Consider the following 19966-nt stretch of genomic DNA (forward strand, 5'->3'; position numbering starts at 1 on the left):
CAGGGAATGTCTTTCCATTTCTTTATATCTTCTTCAATTACCTGCATAAGCTTTCTATAGTTTTCAGCATACAGATCTTTTACATCTTTGGTTAGATTTATTCCTAGGTATTTTATGCTTCTTGGTGCAATTGTGAATGGGATCAGTTTCTCTATTTGTCTTTCTGTTGCTTCATTGTTAGTGTATAAGAATGCAACGGATTTCTGTACATTGATTTTGTATCCTGCAACTTTGCTGAATTCATGTATCAGTTCTAGCAGACTTTTGGTGGAGTCTATCGGATTTTCCATGTATGATATCATGTCATCTGCAAAAAGCGAAAGCTTGACTTCATCTTTGCCAATTTTGATGCCTTTGATTTCCTTTTGTTGTCTGATTGCTGATGCTAGAACTTCCAGCACTATGTTAAACAACAGCAGTGAGAGTGGGCATCCCTGTCGTGTTCCTGATCTCAGGGAAAAAGCTCTCAGTTTTTCCCCATTGAGGATGATGTTAGCTGTGGGCTTTTCATAAATGGCTTTTATGATCTTTAAGTATGTTCCTTCTATCCCGACTTTCTCAAGGGTTTTTATTAAGAAAGGGTGCTGGATTTTGTCAAAGGCCTTTTCTGCATCGATTGACAGGATCATATGGTTCTTCTCTTTTTTTTTTATTAATGTGATGTATCACGTTGATTGATTTGCGAATGTTGAACCAGCCCTGCATCCCAGGAATGAATCCCACTTGATCATGGTGAATAATTCTTTTTGTATGCTGTTGAATTCGATTTGCTAGTATCTTATTGAGAATTTTTGCATCCATATTCATCAGGGATATTGGTCTGTAGTTCTCTTTTTTTACTGGGTCTCTGTCTGGTTTAGGAATCATAGTAATACTGGCTTCATAGAATGAGTCTGGAAGTTTTCCTTCCCTTTCTATTTCTTGGAATAGCTCGAGAAGGATAGGTATTATCTCTGCTTTAAATGTCTGGTAGAACTCCCCTGGGAAGCCATCTGGTCCTGGACTCTTATTTGTTGGGAGATTTTTGATAACCGATTCAATTTCTTCGCTGGTTATGGGTCTGTTCAAGCTTTCTATTTCCTCCTGATTGAGTTTTGGAAGAGTGTGGGTGTTTAGGAATTTGTCCATTTCTTCCAGGTTGTCCAATTTGTTGGCATATAATTTTTCATAGTATTCTCTGATAATTGTTTGTATCTCTGAGGGATTAGTTGTAATAATTCCATTTTCATTCATGATTTTATCTATTTGGGTCATCTCCCTTTTCTTTTTGAGAAGCCTGGCTAGAAGTTTGTCAATTTTGTTTATTTTTTCAAAAAACCAACTCTTGGTTTCGTTGATCTGCTCTACAGTTTTTTAGATTCTATATTGTTTATTTCTGCTCTGATCTTTATGATTTCTCTTCTTCTGCTGGGTTTAGGCTGCCTTTGCTGTTCTGCTTCTATTTCCTTTAGGTGTTCTGTTAGATTTTGTATTTGGGATTTTTCTTGTTTCTTGAGATAGGCCTGGATTGCAATGTATTTTCCTCTCAGGACTGCCTTCGCTGCATCCCAAAGCGTTTGGATTGTTGTATTTTCATTTTCGTTTGTTTCCATATATTTTTTAATTTCTTCTCTAATTGCCTGGTTGAGCCACTCATTCTTTAGTAAGGTGTTCTTTAACATCCATGCTTTTGGAGGTTTTCCAGACTTTTTCCTGTGGTTGATTTCAAGCTTCATAGCATTGTGGTCTGAAAGTATTCATGGTATAATTTCAATTCTTGTGAACTTATGAAGGGCTGTTTTGTGACCCAGTATATGATCTATCTTGGAGAATGTTCCATGTGCACTCGAGAAGAAAGTATATTGTGTTGCTTTGGGATGCAGAGTTCTAAATATATCTGTCAAGTCCATCTGATCCAATTTATCATTCAGGGCCCTTGTTTCTTTATTGACCATGTGTCTAGATGATCTATCCATTTCTGTAAGTGGAGTGTTAAAGTCCCCTGTAATTACCACATTCTTATCAATAAGGTTGCTTATGTTTGTGAGTAATTGTTTTATATATGTGGGGGCTCCGGTATTCGGCGCATAGACATTTATAATTGTTAGCTCTTCCTGATGGATAGACCCTGTAATTATTATATAATGCCCTTCTTCATCTCTTGTTACAGCCTTTAATTTAAAGTCTAGTTTGTCTGATATAAGTATGGCTACTCCAGCTTTCTTTTGGCTTCTGGTAGCATGATAAATAGTTCTCCATCCCCTCACTCTCAATCTAAAGGTGTCCTCAGGTCTAAAACGAGTCTCTTGTAGACAGCAAATAGATGGGTCTTGTTTTTTTATCCATTCTGATAGCCTATGTCTTTTGGTTGGTGCATTTAATCCATTTACATTCAGTGTTATTATAGAAAGATACGGGTTTAGAGTCATTGTGATGTCTGTATGTTTTATGCTTGTAGTGATGTCTCTGGTACTTTGTCTCACAGGATCCCCCTTAGGATCTCTTGTAGGGCTGGTTTCGTGGTGACAAATTCCTTCAGTTTTTGTTTGTTTGGGAAGACCTTTATCTCTCCTTCTATTCTAAATGACAGACTTGCTGGATACAGGATTCTCGGCTGCATATTTTTTCTGTTTAGCACACTGTAGATATCGTGCCAAGCCTTTCTGGCCTGCCAAGTTTCAAAGGAGAGATCAGTCACGAGTCTTATAGGTCTCCCTTTATATGTGAGGGCACGTTTATCCCTTGCTGCTTTCAGAATTTTCTCTTTATCCTTGTATTTTGCCAGTTTCACTATGATATGTCGTGCAGAAGATCGACTCAACACAGTCCGTCAGGCCCCTCTGCTTTTGCCAGCCAGACTCGGGGGCTCTGCTTGGCTGGCGAGCCGCCCCTCTGCCCCGGCTCCCTCCCGCCAGTCCATGAAGCGCGCACCGCCTCGCTGCCCTTCCTACCCTCTTCCGTGGGCCTCTCGTCTGCGCTTGGCTCTGGAGACTCCATTCTGCTAATCCTCTGGTGGTTTTCTGGGTTATTTAGGCAGGTGTAGGTGGAATCTAAGTGATCAGCAGGACACGCGGTGAGCCCAGTGTCCTCCTACACTGCCAACTTCCCAAGATCCTAAATATATATTTTTTAAATATCAGTTTACAGTTACTACCAGTTTGCAAACAGAAAGAGAAAGAAGAGGGACACCTGGGTGGCTCTGTTGGTTAAGTGCCCAGCTCTTGTTTTCGGCTAAGGTCATGATCTCATGGTTCCTGAGATGGAGCCCCACGTCGGACTCTGCGCTGACAGCATGGAGCCTACTTGAAATTCTCTCTCTTACTCTCTGTCTGCCCCTCTCCATTCTCTCTTCCCTTCTTTCTAGATAAATAAATAAACATTAGAATTTTTTTAAAAAAGAAAGAGAAAGAAGAAAAATAATCCTGGAATAATTAAGAACGTTAATATTTATCTGGGGGTATCAGATTTATATTTACTTCAGCAACATATAGTTGCTAACAAATGATGTGCTTAGTTTTCCAAGTTTTACGTATTAAGTTTTATTCTTTAATAACATTGTTAATTAAGAGTAGAATACGGTTTGAAATAAATGCTTTGGGAAAAAATTAAACTTATCCATAATTCCACAATCTATAAACACATACCGTTAGAAGTTTGAAAATGTTTTCCCGGACTTTCTAGAAAGCAATAGAACTATATAGTACATACAAAGAAATGTAAACATACGAATACATAGAGATGATTTTTAAACAAAGATTCTTTTTTAATAGATATATATCCTGATGTTTTCCCTTAAAATCATCTCACAAGCATCCTTTTATGCAATTTAAATATTTTATAAGCTTTTAAATTATTTTATAACATTCCATTAAATAAAGTTATTATTTATGCTCACCGATGGTTAGTTCGCATTATATAATAGACTTATTGGTGGTTACTATTTTAATCAGTAGCTGAAATTTAAATTTTATTATGACATAAATCCATAAGCCTACATGTGTGTAGAAGGGCATGTTGGTTTACTAGAAAAACAATTTGAAAGTGATAATTTCGTGACTCTCATTTCTTGATAGAACTCTACCAATCCACTGCATAGATTGAAGAGTGAATTCATTTCTCTAAAATGCTTAATAACTGTTTTAGTGATTTGTTGCTTGCCATTACTGAATCACTTATAAACATTTCTATACCTGTCATAGGAAAAAAAAAGGAGAAGGTTGTTTTACCTTTAATTAGGTACCTCTATGACAGCCTTCCCATAAACTAGGTTTATTTACAAGGTATTAATACATGTCATCAACTTTAGATTTCACTTTCATGTGAATACCCAACTTATAACCATGGTGAAAGCCTTTATAATCATTCTCTTTTAATGTGTAGTTCATGACTATTTTACTTAGCAATTTCAATATCTTTTAAATAGTGCTTAGTAAACTGCATTATTATCTCTGCCTAATTTCATCCTAATTAGGAGAAAAAACATTTAGATATAACAAGATATTTTTAATGTCCTTCTTTTAATATCTGAATAAATTCATGTTTATTCATTAAGATTTTGGATCCAGTGTATATTTTCAGAGTTAAATTAGAAAATCAAATAACAATATATAAATACACACAACATTAAAAAGAGAGAGCACTTAAAGAGAAAAATTACTGATGCTGGTGAAATTGGGATATAGTTCAAAGGTTATAAGATGGCTATGAGTAGGATACATTTGAGAATCTCCTAGAGAGCTTTGTAGGAACTTCATGGAGAAACCTCATGGAAAGGTAAATACATAATATTAGCACAGACTCTAGAAATCTGAGTTAAGATGAAGGAAGTATCCTGAGTTTCCGGGTAGGATGGTACCTATATATTTTAAACAGCATCTTTGACACTTCACCTTTTATTAGTTCTTATAATTTGCTATCCAATTACATGTAGTTTTGTAGGATTCTATGTATTTCTAAAAAACAATCATGGTGATTCAGATCATTTTGTGAAAACACTGATTTGTGGATCAGAAACTATATCCTGAATTTACTTCTAACCCATGGGCTTCTTTGTCCATATGCATCGCAAATTCCACATTGTAATAGGTTCCTTGAAACAATTACAAATGAGACTGAGAAAGAATTTATCTCACAGAGAAGGGTGTACTCTGTAAATTTTTGTGCATTTCAGAGCAACATATACGAGAAATATAAATTTCAACAAAAGGACATTGTGATTATGTTTCAATAAATTCGTTGACTATGGAAGTAAACTTCGCTATGGCATATATGCAATAATAATCTTGTACTTTTTAATCGTTAGCCTTTCTTAATGTGGAGAAATATTGTAATTTAGAAGGTAATTGAAACAATTGAACTTTATACTTAATGTATACCTAATGTAGGAAGAAAGAAAGAAAGAAAGAAAGAAAGAAAGAAAGAAAGAAAGAAAGACAGGAAAGAAGGAGGGGTGGGAGAGAGAGAGAAAGGGAGAAAGGGACAAAGGAGGGAGGTAGGGAGGAAGGGAGGGAAAAGAAGGAAGGAAGGAAGGAAATTTGCCAGCTTATAAACAATTCATTTGTTCCTAATTTTATCTTTATATTTATTATTTACATTATGTCCTTCATTCTTTGGAGCATATGTTTTACTACATGCATTATACACTCAAAGAAGTAATTTAAAATAGTGCCAGGATTTTCCTATCTCTGTGTCAAAAAGTATAAATTTCATAATTGGACACCAAGTTGTTCTGTATTTTGAACTATAAAGGAATAGCACCCAAATGAATACTGACTGTTTTTTACAAGAGTGTTCAGCAAGAGGCATCCAGTGTGCAGGAATTGAATGGTTTTATTGCATAATATGGGAGAATTGCTCACTACTGTCTGCTCCTGCTGACAATCCTGATGTTCAATCTGGTAATATTCTCAAAGCTATTTTGCCTTTTTTTTTTTTTTAAGCCCACTGCTTTGATATTAGATGTTAATAGTTCTTGGTCTATGGGAGAGGAAGAAGGGGACAATTAACATGAAAAAACTCAGTCTGAGAGGAGTCATGCAAGAAAGTCTGCATTGAATAAGAATGTCTAAGGTTTGGTTTATTTTTTCCATTTTTTTTTTGTCAAATAGGGTAGCATAAAATGCAATAACCTAAACTTTTGCCCCTACATCAGAATAGCTAAATAGCTGTGGAATTGCACTTCATTTGTTAATTGATTCTCCTATGGATATCTTTTCTGGTGATGTCTCTAGAATATTTTAGGTTTCCTCTAGCTATGATGGCTCTATACAGATCCAGAATATTAACATGACTAGAGTGCTGCCCAAGTGAGATTTGCAGAATTAAAACTATCTATCTAAATATACATAGATGGTATCCCATGCTCAATTAAGTTAATGTGAAAACTTATAATACATTCAACTGTATAATATTATAAACAACCTTTGCATTATTTCTGTAAAATTTAGAAAATATTTTAAACCTATAATATCCCCTTCACATTGTACATTTAAGATAGCTGAATAATATAATTATAGAATCACTATATCTTAAAGCCAGATAAGACTTTAGCATTTATAGGACCTTAGCAGGTGGGACAAATTTGATTCTGAGTTATGGCTCAATTACTGTAACTATGAATTTTGGAAAGATACTTATCTGTTCAAAGTCTCTATTTCTTCATCTTTAATGCTGAAATGTAACATACATGTCTTTTAGGATTATTATAAGAATTTAATGAAATAATACACGTATATTTAGCACAATGCTTGCAGATCAACAGACTTTCTCAAATTATTTTTCTTGTTAAACTCAAACAAATTAATAGAGTTATTACTCTGTGAAAGCTAGGAGAATTAAAGAAAGAACCAAACCCTTTCTTAGTTATATTCTGGGAAAAATTGAAGCATGTTCAAAATCATTACCTCATTAATTGTAGACATCTGTATATTATGTTGTTGAATATGTGAGATTAAACATTATTAGCTGTCACAATTTAGAAGCTAAACAGTGCTTATTAAAGGTCTAAAGTGGGGTTTCACAATAAATACCAAATATTTGAAGAATTTCCTTTTTTGGTACAGTTGATGAACCAATATTGATTCATTAACTACGTTCTATAGTTTACATTAGGGTTCATTATTTGTTGTAAATTCTATGGATTTTGGCAAATGTATAATGACATTTATGCACCATGAAAGTGTCATACAGAATAGTTTTACTACACTGAAAATCTCCTTTGCTCCATCTATTCCTCCCTCCTTAGCCCAGAGTCTCTGCAAACCATGAGCTTTTTATTTTTATAGTGTCCAAAGTTTTCCCTTTTCCGGTAGTCATATAGTTGGAATTATATAGTGTGTAGCTTTTTCACATTTGTTTCTTTCATTAGAAATATGCATTTAAATTTCCTCCTTTCCCATGCGCGCACGTGTGTGTGTGTGTGTGTGTGTGTGTGTGTGTGTGTGTCTTTGATGCAGACAGGCTGGGTCTGAGGACCCAGGGGAAGGTCTCACAAGGCCAGCCAAGAGAGTCCTTGGCTTCAGGCAGGATAGAAATCAAACACGAGCCAGAGAAAGTGGAAACAGAATTTACTGGATAGCATAAGTGACAGAGCAGTGTCAGAAAGACTCAGAAAGGAAAGGAGAAGCGCTCTTGTTGTTCCTTGGTGCTGGGGGTTTATATTGGCTAGAGTACATGTTCCTCCAGGAATCCAGGGTAGGGTCCAGTCAAAGGCAAGTGTCAAGTGAACAATATGTATTATTCCATAAATTCCTGAAGGTGGGGGTTTTGATGCCAGCATCAGCTGAGGTTTGTTTGAAGCTAATGTCCTGGAACATGTTTGGGATCTGGCTCTTATTAGGTGTTAACAGGTGTTCGGGGCCTGGGACAAAACTCAGAATAATAAACTTTCTTGCTTCCTCCTTGAAGTGGGAACATAGCTTTTTTGGCTTATTCAGAAACAAACTATGGAACATGAGTAAATGGGACCTAGCAGAAAAACAGCAGAGATGGAACCTTTCTCAGTGGAGTCCCTTCAGCTTTCCTACTTTAGCTTGATAGCTCATTTCATTTTTTGCTAAATAATATTCCATTGTCTGCCTGCATCAGTTTGTTTTTCCACTCATCTATTGAAGGACATTTTGTTTGCTTCCAATTTTTTTTGGCCGCTTCCAAGTTTATGTAATGATAAGTAAAATTGCTATAAACACTCATGAGAAAGTTTTGTGGGAATATAAGTTTTAACTCTTTGGGATAAATATTAAGGAGGGCAATTGCTAGATAGTATGTTACTAGTATGTTTAGTGTTGTAAGAAGCGACAAAACTGTCTTCCAAAGTTAATATATCAGTCTTCATTCCCAGAAGCAATGAATGAGAATTTCTGTTGCCCTACAATCATCATGTGGTACTCTCAGTGTTCTGGAATTTGGCCGTACTAATAGGTGTATTGTGGTATCTCACTAGCTTTAATTTGTAGTTCCCCAATGATGTGTATTGTTGGGTATCTTTTCATATGCTTATCGTCTTTTTGTGATGTTTGCTGAGATTTTTTGCTCATTTTAATTGAGGTTTTTTATTGTTGAGTTTTAAGAATTCTTTATAAACTTTGGATACTAGACCTTTATTAGGATATATGTTTTGCAAATATTTCCCCCCATTTGTGACTTGTCTTTCATACTCTTAACAGTGTCTCTTGCAGACTGAAGTTTTTATTTTTTATGAATTGTAACTTAATCAGTTTTCCTTTCATAATTTATACTTTCAGCATTGCATTTAAAAAGTCATTGCCAAATCCAAGATTACCTAGATTTTCTCCTATGAGCTTTATAGTTTTGCATTAAAATACAGATTTATTATTCAACATGTAACTTTTGCTTTACATATTTTTCCCCTGAATAGGAAAAAAAAAAATACTTGACAAATCGGTACATTCCAAGGCAAACCACACAAAGAATAATTTCCAAAGTTGAATGCAAGATTTTTACAAATAAAAAGTGAGCTTGTGTCAAAAATTAATTATTGAGAGCCATCATGATGATAAGTCTCGTTTAAGGAGAATTGAATGAAGAAAGAACGATTAAGTGAAATTGCTAATTTAGAAACAAAACTTGCGATTGCACTACAGAGCAATAAGAATGTAATCCTTAGGATTATTTTTGCTACAAAAATTATTTCTCTCTGTTCCAGATAAAAATTAAGTTGTATTTCTATGTGACAAGAATCATTCGTATGGCTATCAGTTTTAGAAACAAAAACAGCACCCCTACAGAGTTGTAAAGTATCCTAACCAATAGTAAATAGCAAAGCTACACACCCTGGGGAATTAGATTTTAGGCCTGACTCACAATTTCTGCCCGACAGGACACTGAAAAAGTATGCAATAGTACTTTTGCCTATTTCCAAGTTTTTGATAAACTTTTAAACTAGTTATAGGAGCCTACTTAACACATAGTGAAAGAAATATGAAGGCTTCAGTGAGTTTTTTTTTTTTTTTCTTTTGTGGTTTTGATTTCTATAGAATTGAATCTCATAAGTACTACAGAGTTTCTGTAAGTATAGTTGGTACAGTTGGTAAGGAACTATTTTGGAAGTAACAATTTTAAACTTTGTTTTTCCTTTGATTATTGTCAAAGTAGGTCAGGAAAGTTTGAGCTGGTTAAGGCTCAATGTAGAATAAACAGCTTATATAGTGTGGACCAACTGGAGAAACTTTTGTGGAAAAGGTTAACAAAATTCACTTAAATTATAAAATGACAATAATTTTGGCCCTTATAATTTGAAAAGAGTAAAAGATGATGAATGAAAATAATTGTTTCTGATTACCAACTTGTAAACCCTTTGTGAACAGACATTGGACCTTATTTATCTTTTATATCATCTCATTTTCTAACATGAAATAATACTTACATTAGGGAGAGGGGACAATTGAAAGGTTTTAACGGTGTAGAAAAGGGAAGAGGAATGTTAAAATGTTTTATGTTTAGCTCCATTCATGCCCCTTATTTTCAAAGTAGTACCTTCCTACATCTTTATGCAGGATATCACTTAATTCAGAGATCAAGCCTCATGATCAAATTCTTGCCAAACGGAACTTTTAACCACCTTAATAGAGATACATAAACAAAGAATAACTTTCTGGTGCATTCCATTTGCCTTTAGTTTCATGGGTTTTTTTCTTTTCTTTTTTTTTTTTTTTTTTTTTTTTTTTTTTTTTTTGCTATTTGTTTTTATTTTTGAATATTTGTGTTGTTGCCTATGTAATGAGTTTTAAATTTACAGTTATAGGTCCAGGTGTGCAAAAATGGAGACTTATTTGCTTATAAAATTTAGTTTTACTCTGAGCTCATATACAGTGGGTAGCTATTCTTACCCTTCCCAGTTTAAGAGACTTAACCTCTTTTGGCTTATATATAACTCAGTCTCTTTAGAAAAATAAATCTTTACAAAAAATATCCTTTTCTCTCTTCCCCTCTTCTCCTTAGAATTTCATTTTAGGTGTGCAGATTATCAGGGGAGGAAATAGTTGATGGTATATTATTCCCCACTCAATGGATTATAACATAAACCCTCTACTTCTTCCGGCTTTGTCATTGATATATTCAAAGTCCGGCTTTGGGAATTAAAAGAAAACAGACTTTTACCTCCCAAACAGTCTGGTTCTTGCAAATAAAATGTGCTTGTACTTCCAGTATTTTCTTTGGGCTATGGATTTAAACTTCTGCTTTGGAGGTCAAAAGCCAATAAATTAACTTTTTGGTCTCACTGGGTTTTTTGTTTGTTTGTTTGTTTGTTTGTTTGTTTGTTTTCTACTTTCTCTAAGGCAAAGTCTAGCTTTAATTTTGGAAAACTGAAGAATTGTGAAAAAATCATAGAAAAAGTTTAAATGCATTTGAAAATCTTATAGTGTGATGCTTGCCACAGTGACTGAAGATGGAGTTACCCAGAGAAGTTTGCAACAGATGAATTATCTTTTGTCTAAAATCCGTTCCTTTACCACTTTGTTTGTTACTGTTTTTCAACCTAACAGAAATCACCCTTTGCATCTCTGGAAGGCTATAAAATGATTGATAGGAATTGCTAGTACTTCAGCAATTCTCTGCTCTACAAATAATGCACTTCTGGATTTGCAGTAACACCAGGACATTCCATTCCTCACCCCAAATCAAATGTTAAATGGGCACTCTGAAACAAAGACAAATCTTCAGTCAATTCTACAAAAATATCATATTCCAAATGTGCTGTTCTATAATAACACATTTTCTTTCTCTTAAACCTCATTTTATGTGAATGTTGAGTCCAAGTGCCTCTACAGTTGGAAAAAACCAAATGGAGGTAGAGTTCCTAACGATCTTTGCCATGTCTAACAAGTAAACCTATTTCATTAGCAAAGACTTCAGAGTATGCATCAGTAGGAAGTTTTATACAAGGTATTTGGTGTTTAATTTCTTTCCTAGAGTTTTAAGGTTATATAGCTAGACATATAAACTCCAGCTATCCTGAAGGTCTTTCCAGCTACTTAAATTCACTTGAAATATGAATAGCAAAGAAATAATTGTTTTTAAGAAATTAGTTTAATGTTTAATTACTGTACATATGTGGGAGGTGCCCAGCATTCTTATTTTCTTTTTCTGGCACTCTATGTTTAGAATTTCATGCAAATCACTTCGAGCATCTTGTGAAACATTCAGGGTAATGGGAAAGTGTCACAATAATGGAAATGTTGCAAACCTTTCCTAATGCTTTTGTGCTATATTTAATCTCAGTAATTCAAAAGATCATTTAATCATCATCTCCAACATTCTCAATATAACTGCTTCAGGTTAAGTCTGGTTATATGTTTCTCGTCACTTATTTCACTTATTTTCAACATATTGTATACATTCATGTAGGACTTTTCTTTCCATATCTGACCTCCCCTCTCTAATTCTTCAATGTGATTCGTACTATGGCTTCTGATTGTATTGCTCAAAGCAATAACCACACAAATTTTAATAAGGCCAGCAAAAAAGAACCAGAAAAGCCTTTGCTATGTTTTTATTATCTGCTTTGAATAATAAAATAAATTGGTGACTGTATATCATTGTTCTATAGCAGAGGTGAACATTCGATTCACTCTTAGTGAATATTCTTTGTATGTTTTTTTCCTGTGCAAAATTTACTAGGAAAAAAATAATTTGTGGTGGCTATGATTTTGCCTTTAATTAAACAGAAATTACAGTTTATTAGAAATTAATCTTCCAAAAATAACCACTGTTTTTCCCTAAATAGTTTTTCACTATTTTAGGGCTGAAAAAACAGCTCTACAATCTAAAATTAACCAACTTTAGTGAATACAAATAAAACATTCATTATATATACATGTGTGTTTGTAAACTAGTAGTATTAATTTATTTACAATTTTTAAGTTGATTTATTTATTTTGAGAGAGAGAGAGAATGCATAGGAGGGGCAGAGAGAGAGGGAGAGAATCCCAAGTGTTGGGGAGCCCAATGTAGGGCCTCGAAAACTATGAGATCATGACCTGAGCTGAATTCAAAAGTCAATTGCTTAACCAACTGAGCCACCCAGGCACCCCAGTAGTATTAGTTTAAAAGCAACTTACCAACATATTTGAAAAATAATAGCTTCTTAATGTGTCATTAAAGTACACACCTATGGACTTAAAAAAAAAGTTGATGATTATATACCTTCCACATTGAAACTTGTACTTTCAGTTCCAGGGGAAATATACAATTTCTATTGAGATAGGACCATGCTTGGATTTATTATAGGCCTTAATGGCACATTCACGACTAAACGCTACAAATTAGGTGAAAATTCTAGTGAGTTTATAATGAAGGTTTTCAGTGTTTAGTTTTTTTCATGCAAACGAACAGACTGTCCTTTATATGAGTTAATTTGTCAAAACTTAAGTGCACAGGTATTTGTCTACCTAGGTTTCTAAACCATGATTTAGGATTTAGACAAAACAATTTACTGGTCCTAGGTGTGTTATAAGAGGACTTTATTCATTCACCCAACAAACATTCCTATTGGTCTAACAGGTGCCATGTATTATACTAGGGACTAGATATGATACCTCAAGCAATAAAATTGAGAGATAGATTGATTAGTACATCATTAAAACATGGGAAGAACCTGTAATGAAAACATATAAGCCATTTGATGGGAATCCTAAATAGCATAGAACCAAATTTGTCTTACTGTAAGTCAGCATGGATTTCCTAAGGAATGAACATTTGACTAATGCTTTGAAACAATGGTAGAAGTTGATCAGGCAGACTAAAGGAGATTGGCAGATGAAATACTATGATTTATAGTAAGAAATATATATGTGGGGTATCTGGGTGGCTCAGTCATGATTTCACAATTTTTGGTTTCCAGCCTACATTGGGCTCTGTGCTGGAGCCTGCTTCAGATTCTGTTGTCTCTCTCTTTGCTCCTCCCCTGCTCACACCATCTCTCTCTCTCTCTCAAAAATAAACAGATATATATGCATACATATATATATATACATATATGTATATATATACATATATATACACACATATATATACATATATATATGTAAATATATACATATATATACACACATATATATACATATATATATGTATATATATATGTGTGTATATATACACACATATAAACATATATGTATATATATAGTTTTTGTCCCATTTCTGGCATGGAACCTTAAAACTTTTGGAATTTCCCAAATGATGAGAGCAATAAAAGTGTTTTTGTTATGTTAATGAGGTGACATTTGTATCCCACCCCCCATCCCACTGTGGGGTGATTGCCAGGGTAATTAATCAACCTTGTGATTAGAAGGTGGCAATTATGGAATTTCAGTCCCATCCTGTGGCCTCTGGGGTGGAAGAGGGACTGGAGGTTGAATCAAGTGCCAAAGGCCAGTGATTCAGTGATTTAATTAATCATGCCTGTGTAATGAAGCCTCTATAAAACCCCAAAAGGACAGGTTTTGGAGAGAGGCCAAGTTGGGAATACTTGGGGATGCGTGGAAAATGGCACACCTGGAGAAGGAGCGGAAATTCCTTGCCCTTCCCACATATTTTGCTTTATGGAATTTTCACCTGGCTGTTTTGAGTTATAAGAGCTGAATCTAGAAAGTAAAATGTTTCTCTGAGTTCTGTGAGATGCTCTAGAAACTTAAACCCAAGGAGGAGGTTGTGGGACCTGATTTGTGGCCAGCCAGCGGGGTCAGAAGTACACATAACAACCTGGGCCTACAACCGGCTCTGAGGTCGGGCAGGGGGGCAGTTTCATAGGACTGAACCCTTAACCTGTGGAATGTGATGCTATCACTGGGTGGTGAGTGTTGGAATTGAATCGTAGAACACTAATTTGGTGTCCAGAGAATTGTTTGTTGGTGTGGGGAAGTGAACATCAGTTGAATGGAACTCCATGGTTTTCTTTTTCTATATATTTGGGATACCTGATATTTTTAAGTGTTTTATAACCTGTATAGTGTTGCTTTTAATCAGAATTAAGCATTCCATCATTCTATCATTCCACTATTTTAATCTAGAAATTTTCCTCAATTCGTACTGATCAGTCACTCAAATCTAAAATTGAGTCAGTTGGAACTGAAATCTAAAATAATATGTAATTTCTGGGGCATCTGGGTGGCTCAGTTGGTTAAGCATCTGATCTTGATTTCAGCCTAGGTCATGACCTCGTGGTTCGTGGAATTGAGCCCCGCATCCAGCTCTGCACTGACAATGTGGAGCCTGCTTGGGATTCTCTCTCTCTTTCCTCTCACCTGGTGTGTGCTCTCTGTCTCTGTGTCTCAAAATAAATAAAATACACATTTATTTAAAATATAATAATAAAATACACATTTATTTAAAAAATAAAATATGTCATTTCTAAAAGTACAGATAAAAATATAAAATTTTATATTTCACAAATTTTGCCATTAAAGAGATAAAAGCAAAATCATGCCTTTTTTTTCTTTCAAAATTGTCAATGTCCTTTATTCCCATTGGGTACCACCTCTGAGGTCAGAAGTTAACATGGATTGTAATATGCAATGCTAATTTGATCTGTTTACTTGCAGAGAGCCATATCCTAGAAGATGTCAACAAATGTATCATAGCCTTGAGAGACCAGGATGCTGATAACTTAGACCGTGCTGCAGGTGCCATCAGAGGACGGGCAGCAAGACTTGCTCATATTGTCACAGGTGAAATGGACAGTTATGAGCCGGGAGCTTACACTGAAGGCGTAATGAGAAATGTTAACTTCCTTACAAGTACTGGTAAGTCTCAGTCCCCAGTAACAGCTGCACTATTCCTGATATTTGAATCTCTGTGGCTACCAAATATTCATACACGTGGAAAGAAGATCTCTGCCTGTGTTGTTTGTTAAGCAATAGGTTGCTCCACCATCTGATAGGTGCTTGCCTCTTGTGGTTAGATGATTTGAAATTTATTTCTAGCAGTAAATATATTTATTGGGAAAGGTAAGTGTTTTATAAATATGTGTTATATAAATTAGCTACAGACCTTAGCCACTTATGAATGTTTAGTAATGCCAGAACTGTTAGGATATATAATTGGGCCAGATGTTATAAGTACGTAATAGTTTCCAAATCCTCTTTCAGCTGTATCATTGGTACCCCAGGTTTTTGTTTATGTTGCTTAAACAGGAAACTGGTCCTATGGTTCCAGAGAAATGCTCTGTACTGTCTTTCACAGTCTGTTTGCAAACATTTTGTTCTTCAAAATCTTCAGAATCTTCTGTGATTACTTGACAAATACGGAAGGAGGGGCAAATGGATGGCTCAGTTGGTTAAGCGTCTGACTTTGGCTCAGGTCATTATCTTGCTGTTTGAGAGTTTGAGCCCCATATCAGCTCTCTGCTGTCAGCGCAGGGCCTGCACTGGATCCTCTGTCCCCCTCTCTCTCTGCCTCTTCCCCACCAGCAAGCACACTTTCTTTCTTTCTCTCTCTCTCAAAATTAAATAAAAATAAATAAATAAATAAATAAATAAATAAATAAATAATAAAAAGAAATATGGAATGAGGATTGTGTTTTGGTTGAAGCACCCAGTTTAATATTTTTTTAAAATTTTTTAAATGTTTATTATTATTGAGAGACAGAGAGAGAGAGAGCATGAGCATGGGAGGGGCAGAGAGAGGAGAAGACACAGAATCTGAAACAGGCACCAGGCTCTGAGCTGTCAGCACAGAGCCCGAAGTGGGGCTCGAACTCACAAACTGTGAGATCATGACCTGAAGTCGGATGCTTCACTGATTGAGCCACCCAGGCGCCCCTAATAATTAAAAAAATTTTTTTAACGTTTTATTTATTTTTGAGACAGAGAGAGACAGAGCATGAACAGGGGAGGGTCATAGAGAGAGGGAGACACAGAATCTGAAACAGGCTCCAGGCTCTGTGCTGACAGCAAAGAGCCCGACGCGGGGCTCAAACTTACGGACCGCGAGATCATGACCTGAGCCAAGATCGGATACTTAACCGACTGAGCCACCCAGGCGCCCCTATTTTTAAACAGGGAAGGAAATGCTTATTTTGAATCACTCAGTAAAATGGCATTCTTATATTAAACACTATTAACATTTCTCCAACAAACTTACAGAAGCATTTGATTTCATACAGATTTAGAAGAAAATGGATATAATTTGAATAAGGGCAATCAATTATTTTTATAAATCATCATGGCAGAACTTTTTCCTGTGAAAACCTTTGCATTCTGTGAAATCCAAAAACTTTGCATTCTGTGAAATCCTCAGTTTGAATTTTCCTTACTAATTAACTCAACACTAGGGTGATGGTGCACCCATGATTACTAAAATATTTGAAATTCCATATTTAAGGCATTGATTCTACCTAGAGAATTGTTCTTTATGTTATGCAGAGGGCATATCAAATTCGGATGATCCATACATTGTTTTGTTAAAGTGGTAGAAGGAATAAGGATGGGTGATTTTGCAGGGACAGGAGAGGGAGCTGCTTCTTAAATTTAAATGACTAAGGGAAACCCACCAATGGTGGAATCAACCTTCAGTGGGGAGTAGTTCTGAAGAGGCATACCACACAGTTGGTACAGAATTGATGATTAATGTCACTGTTTTCCTAACAGCTTGATCTAGAAAATCATTGGTGAATCTTGGCACAAGGTTTTCTCATAATCTCTTTAAAAACATTTCTAAAATAGTGGAACATTGAAGATAGGCTAAGGAAAGATGGAGAGGGTCCATTGGTACCTGTTGATACTATATTTCTATATTATACCTATAACTGTTGATAGTATATTTCTATATTATACCTATAACTGTTAATATTATATTTCTGTAACAACTCAAAAGCCACCGGTGTTCCAGATACGGCCCTGGTGGTTGTCATATGGCATGTACCACACACCACATAATGACGTATGGCGATATATTTAGTTAAGGAAATAAATATATTGACTAATTGTGTTAATGGTAGTTCTGCGTCTTTTCCATGAACTAAATATGACTGGTCTTCTTGTTGGTCAAAATCAAGTACAGAGATACCTGATATTTTTTTTCTACTTTCTGAGAATAGAATTATAAGTAAAAGAAGAATGCACTAGGGGTTCTCTTTTTAGCCAAATGAAAATTTCCTTCAGGGAGTTGAATAGGTCAGGTCTAACAGGATCTTACATACATCTTGCCTCTGTCTCAATTTTCTATTCATATTAGTAATGTCCTTTGGACCCACTGTTATGGTCAGAATGTCTGTATGAGGTACCAAGCTTACAGTTTCATTTTCCATAGGATAGAGTTTATATGAGCTGTAAGCAAAGAAATAGAAATGAAATTCTAAACTGTCCAGGATGTGAAGTGTATTGTAAGAACCCTGTTCACAATCAATTCTTATAATCTGAAATAAGAAAATAAAAATAAAGCAAAGTTATTTATGCCTTTAATTACAAGTTTGTCAATACCTCTATGATTTATAATGGCCTATGAGATAACTAACCAATATTGGGTACAAAATTCATTCATTCAGAAGATGGAGAAGTCTTTTTCCTCTAATTAGTTGTATATAACTTTAATTAAAATTCTCCAGGTAAGTCATATCCTGTGCCCCAAATATAATAAGTATAGAATAATTCTGGGCTGTTCTGTAAGTCTCATTATTAATGTAACTATAATTTATGACTTTCCAATTTTGTCATTTTAGTTTTTCAAATAATTTTTTGACTTATCTTTGGAGAAATATTCTCATTTTTTTATATGTCTAATTCCAGACTTTTCTCCAGTTTTTCTTGAAATTTATCAAAAGCATGCCCTACTAAAGGGAATTCTGAGCAATAAATTAGATGAAAATGCTAATTAGATCAGCTTGATCTTAACCAAAGCTGAAATATGTGAGCATTTTCCCTCCCGTAGAGATACTATGAAAAATACTTCCAACTATTCTATCCTCCATAATTAAATAACAGAAGATGTTCATCTTTGTTCACATCTGCTCATCACTCGGACTTATTATTTATAAATAATCATCAAATTAAGTAATTGGAAATGTCATGTTTTGTGTCATGAAGCCTTAATAGTTAACATTTTAGCAAGTGAATGGTCTCTACACAGGTGGCCTTTCTTTTTCCTTTTCCCTTATACAGTTCTCAGGTCTTGACCCTGCTTCCTGAAAATCACTTAATAAGGAGCTTTTGTGAATTGTTTTTATGACCCAGACTTCCTTAACACTGCAAAATTTGCCTTAAAGTACTGTAATCAATGATAAAACCTAAGCCCTGCTTATCTAAATCACAGAGTGTTTTTGGAACATTGCACCTTTGATTTTAATCAGACTTTGTGGCTCATTAGCACATTTTCAAGATTTGATGATCTTCTAAGTATTTCCTCAGCATTAGGAAGCAGGGCTGCCCTGTTACATTGCAGGAATTCGCACTGTTCATAAGCCCTAGCAAGTCAGCTTTGTGTGAAATGTAGGCAACATCTGGAACACTGCATTTCATTCCGACAGAGGCATAATTTTGTCATCTCCATGTGGTATTTTTTATTCTGCCCAATTTTTCCGTTATGAAGCTTATTCATTTGTCAGGATTTCCTGATAGGAGAGAGGAAATATATTGACTTTTTTTGGTTAAATAACAAACCTTATCAATTTTAATGTGAAGGCTTAGAAGTTACATTCCTACACCAACTTTAGTTCTTTCACGCTAGGTTTGGGGAAAAACCTAAACCAAGAGGGGACTGAAAACAGTATTTTTCGGATGTGATTTATGGACTCTTATCAAATTCAGAAATTAGCAGTCCCCAAAGCATCTGTTGCAAACCACCAAACTCCACCTGGTTTCAATGTCAGCCAGCCTCATGGACCAAAACAGAGTAGCCACATAAATAAACCTGACCAAGATATCCGGGTGGCATCCACTGCTGGCAACTTGCAGTGAAGACAAGCAAAGGGTTATTCATCAAGTACTCCATCAAACCCAAACTGGAAAATCTGCACCCAGAATCCTTCCCCTAATAGAATGGAGAAGAACCATATGGTTGCAATTTTTCTTCTTACAGATACATTAGACAGTTGAAAAGAATCTAGAACCAACGAATACTTCCAAAATGTTCTTATACATTTTTCTTACAGCCAGCTTGAATCATAGACTTTTAAAATGAATTTTATCTAAAAATAATTTTAAAAATGTTAATAGCAATAAATCCTGTCAAGTCCCTTTCATTTAATATTCTTCACGTCAAAATATCCTACATTTTGTAGCCAGATGAAAACATGTTTATTTACTATCCTTATGTTGCATCTCTGGTCTATAACCTTAAATAATTATAAGATAAAATGCAAAGACTTTAGTTTTTAGCAGTTTTTGCCCTCCACAATCCAGCAGAGTCTCATAATTAGTCATCCATATACTAGGTATGACTCAATATGACTCAAAATAATTTTTATGTGTCCAGTAGTTTTGAACAGTACAATTTTGTTTTGTCTTAAGAATTAGTGTCTAATTATATATATAAT

At 35.0% G+C, this 19966-nt stretch overlaps 1 protein-coding gene across 3 annotated transcripts in view; it reads left to right on the top strand.

Moving 5' to 3' along the window:
- The window catches only part of CTNNA3 (catenin alpha 3), a 1784170-nt gene that overhangs the window by 1302072 nt on the left and 462132 nt on the right, over positions 1-19966 (top strand). For all 3 annotated transcript variants that reach the window (XM_078434311.2, XM_078434309.2, XM_078434310.2), the window contains one exon: positions 15039-15239. In XM_078434311.2, coding sequence (XP_078290437.1) covers positions 15039-15239 — 201 coding nt within the window. The remainder of the gene's footprint in view (positions 1-15038; positions 15240-19966) is intronic.

Source organism: Panthera onca, chromosome D2 (genome assembly GCF_046562875.1).
Source record: "Panthera onca isolate mPanOnc1 chromosome D2, mPanOnc1 haplotype 2, whole genome shotgun sequence".
In the NCBI taxonomy this organism is placed as follows: Eukaryota; Metazoa; Chordata; class Mammalia; order Carnivora; family Felidae; genus Panthera; species Panthera onca.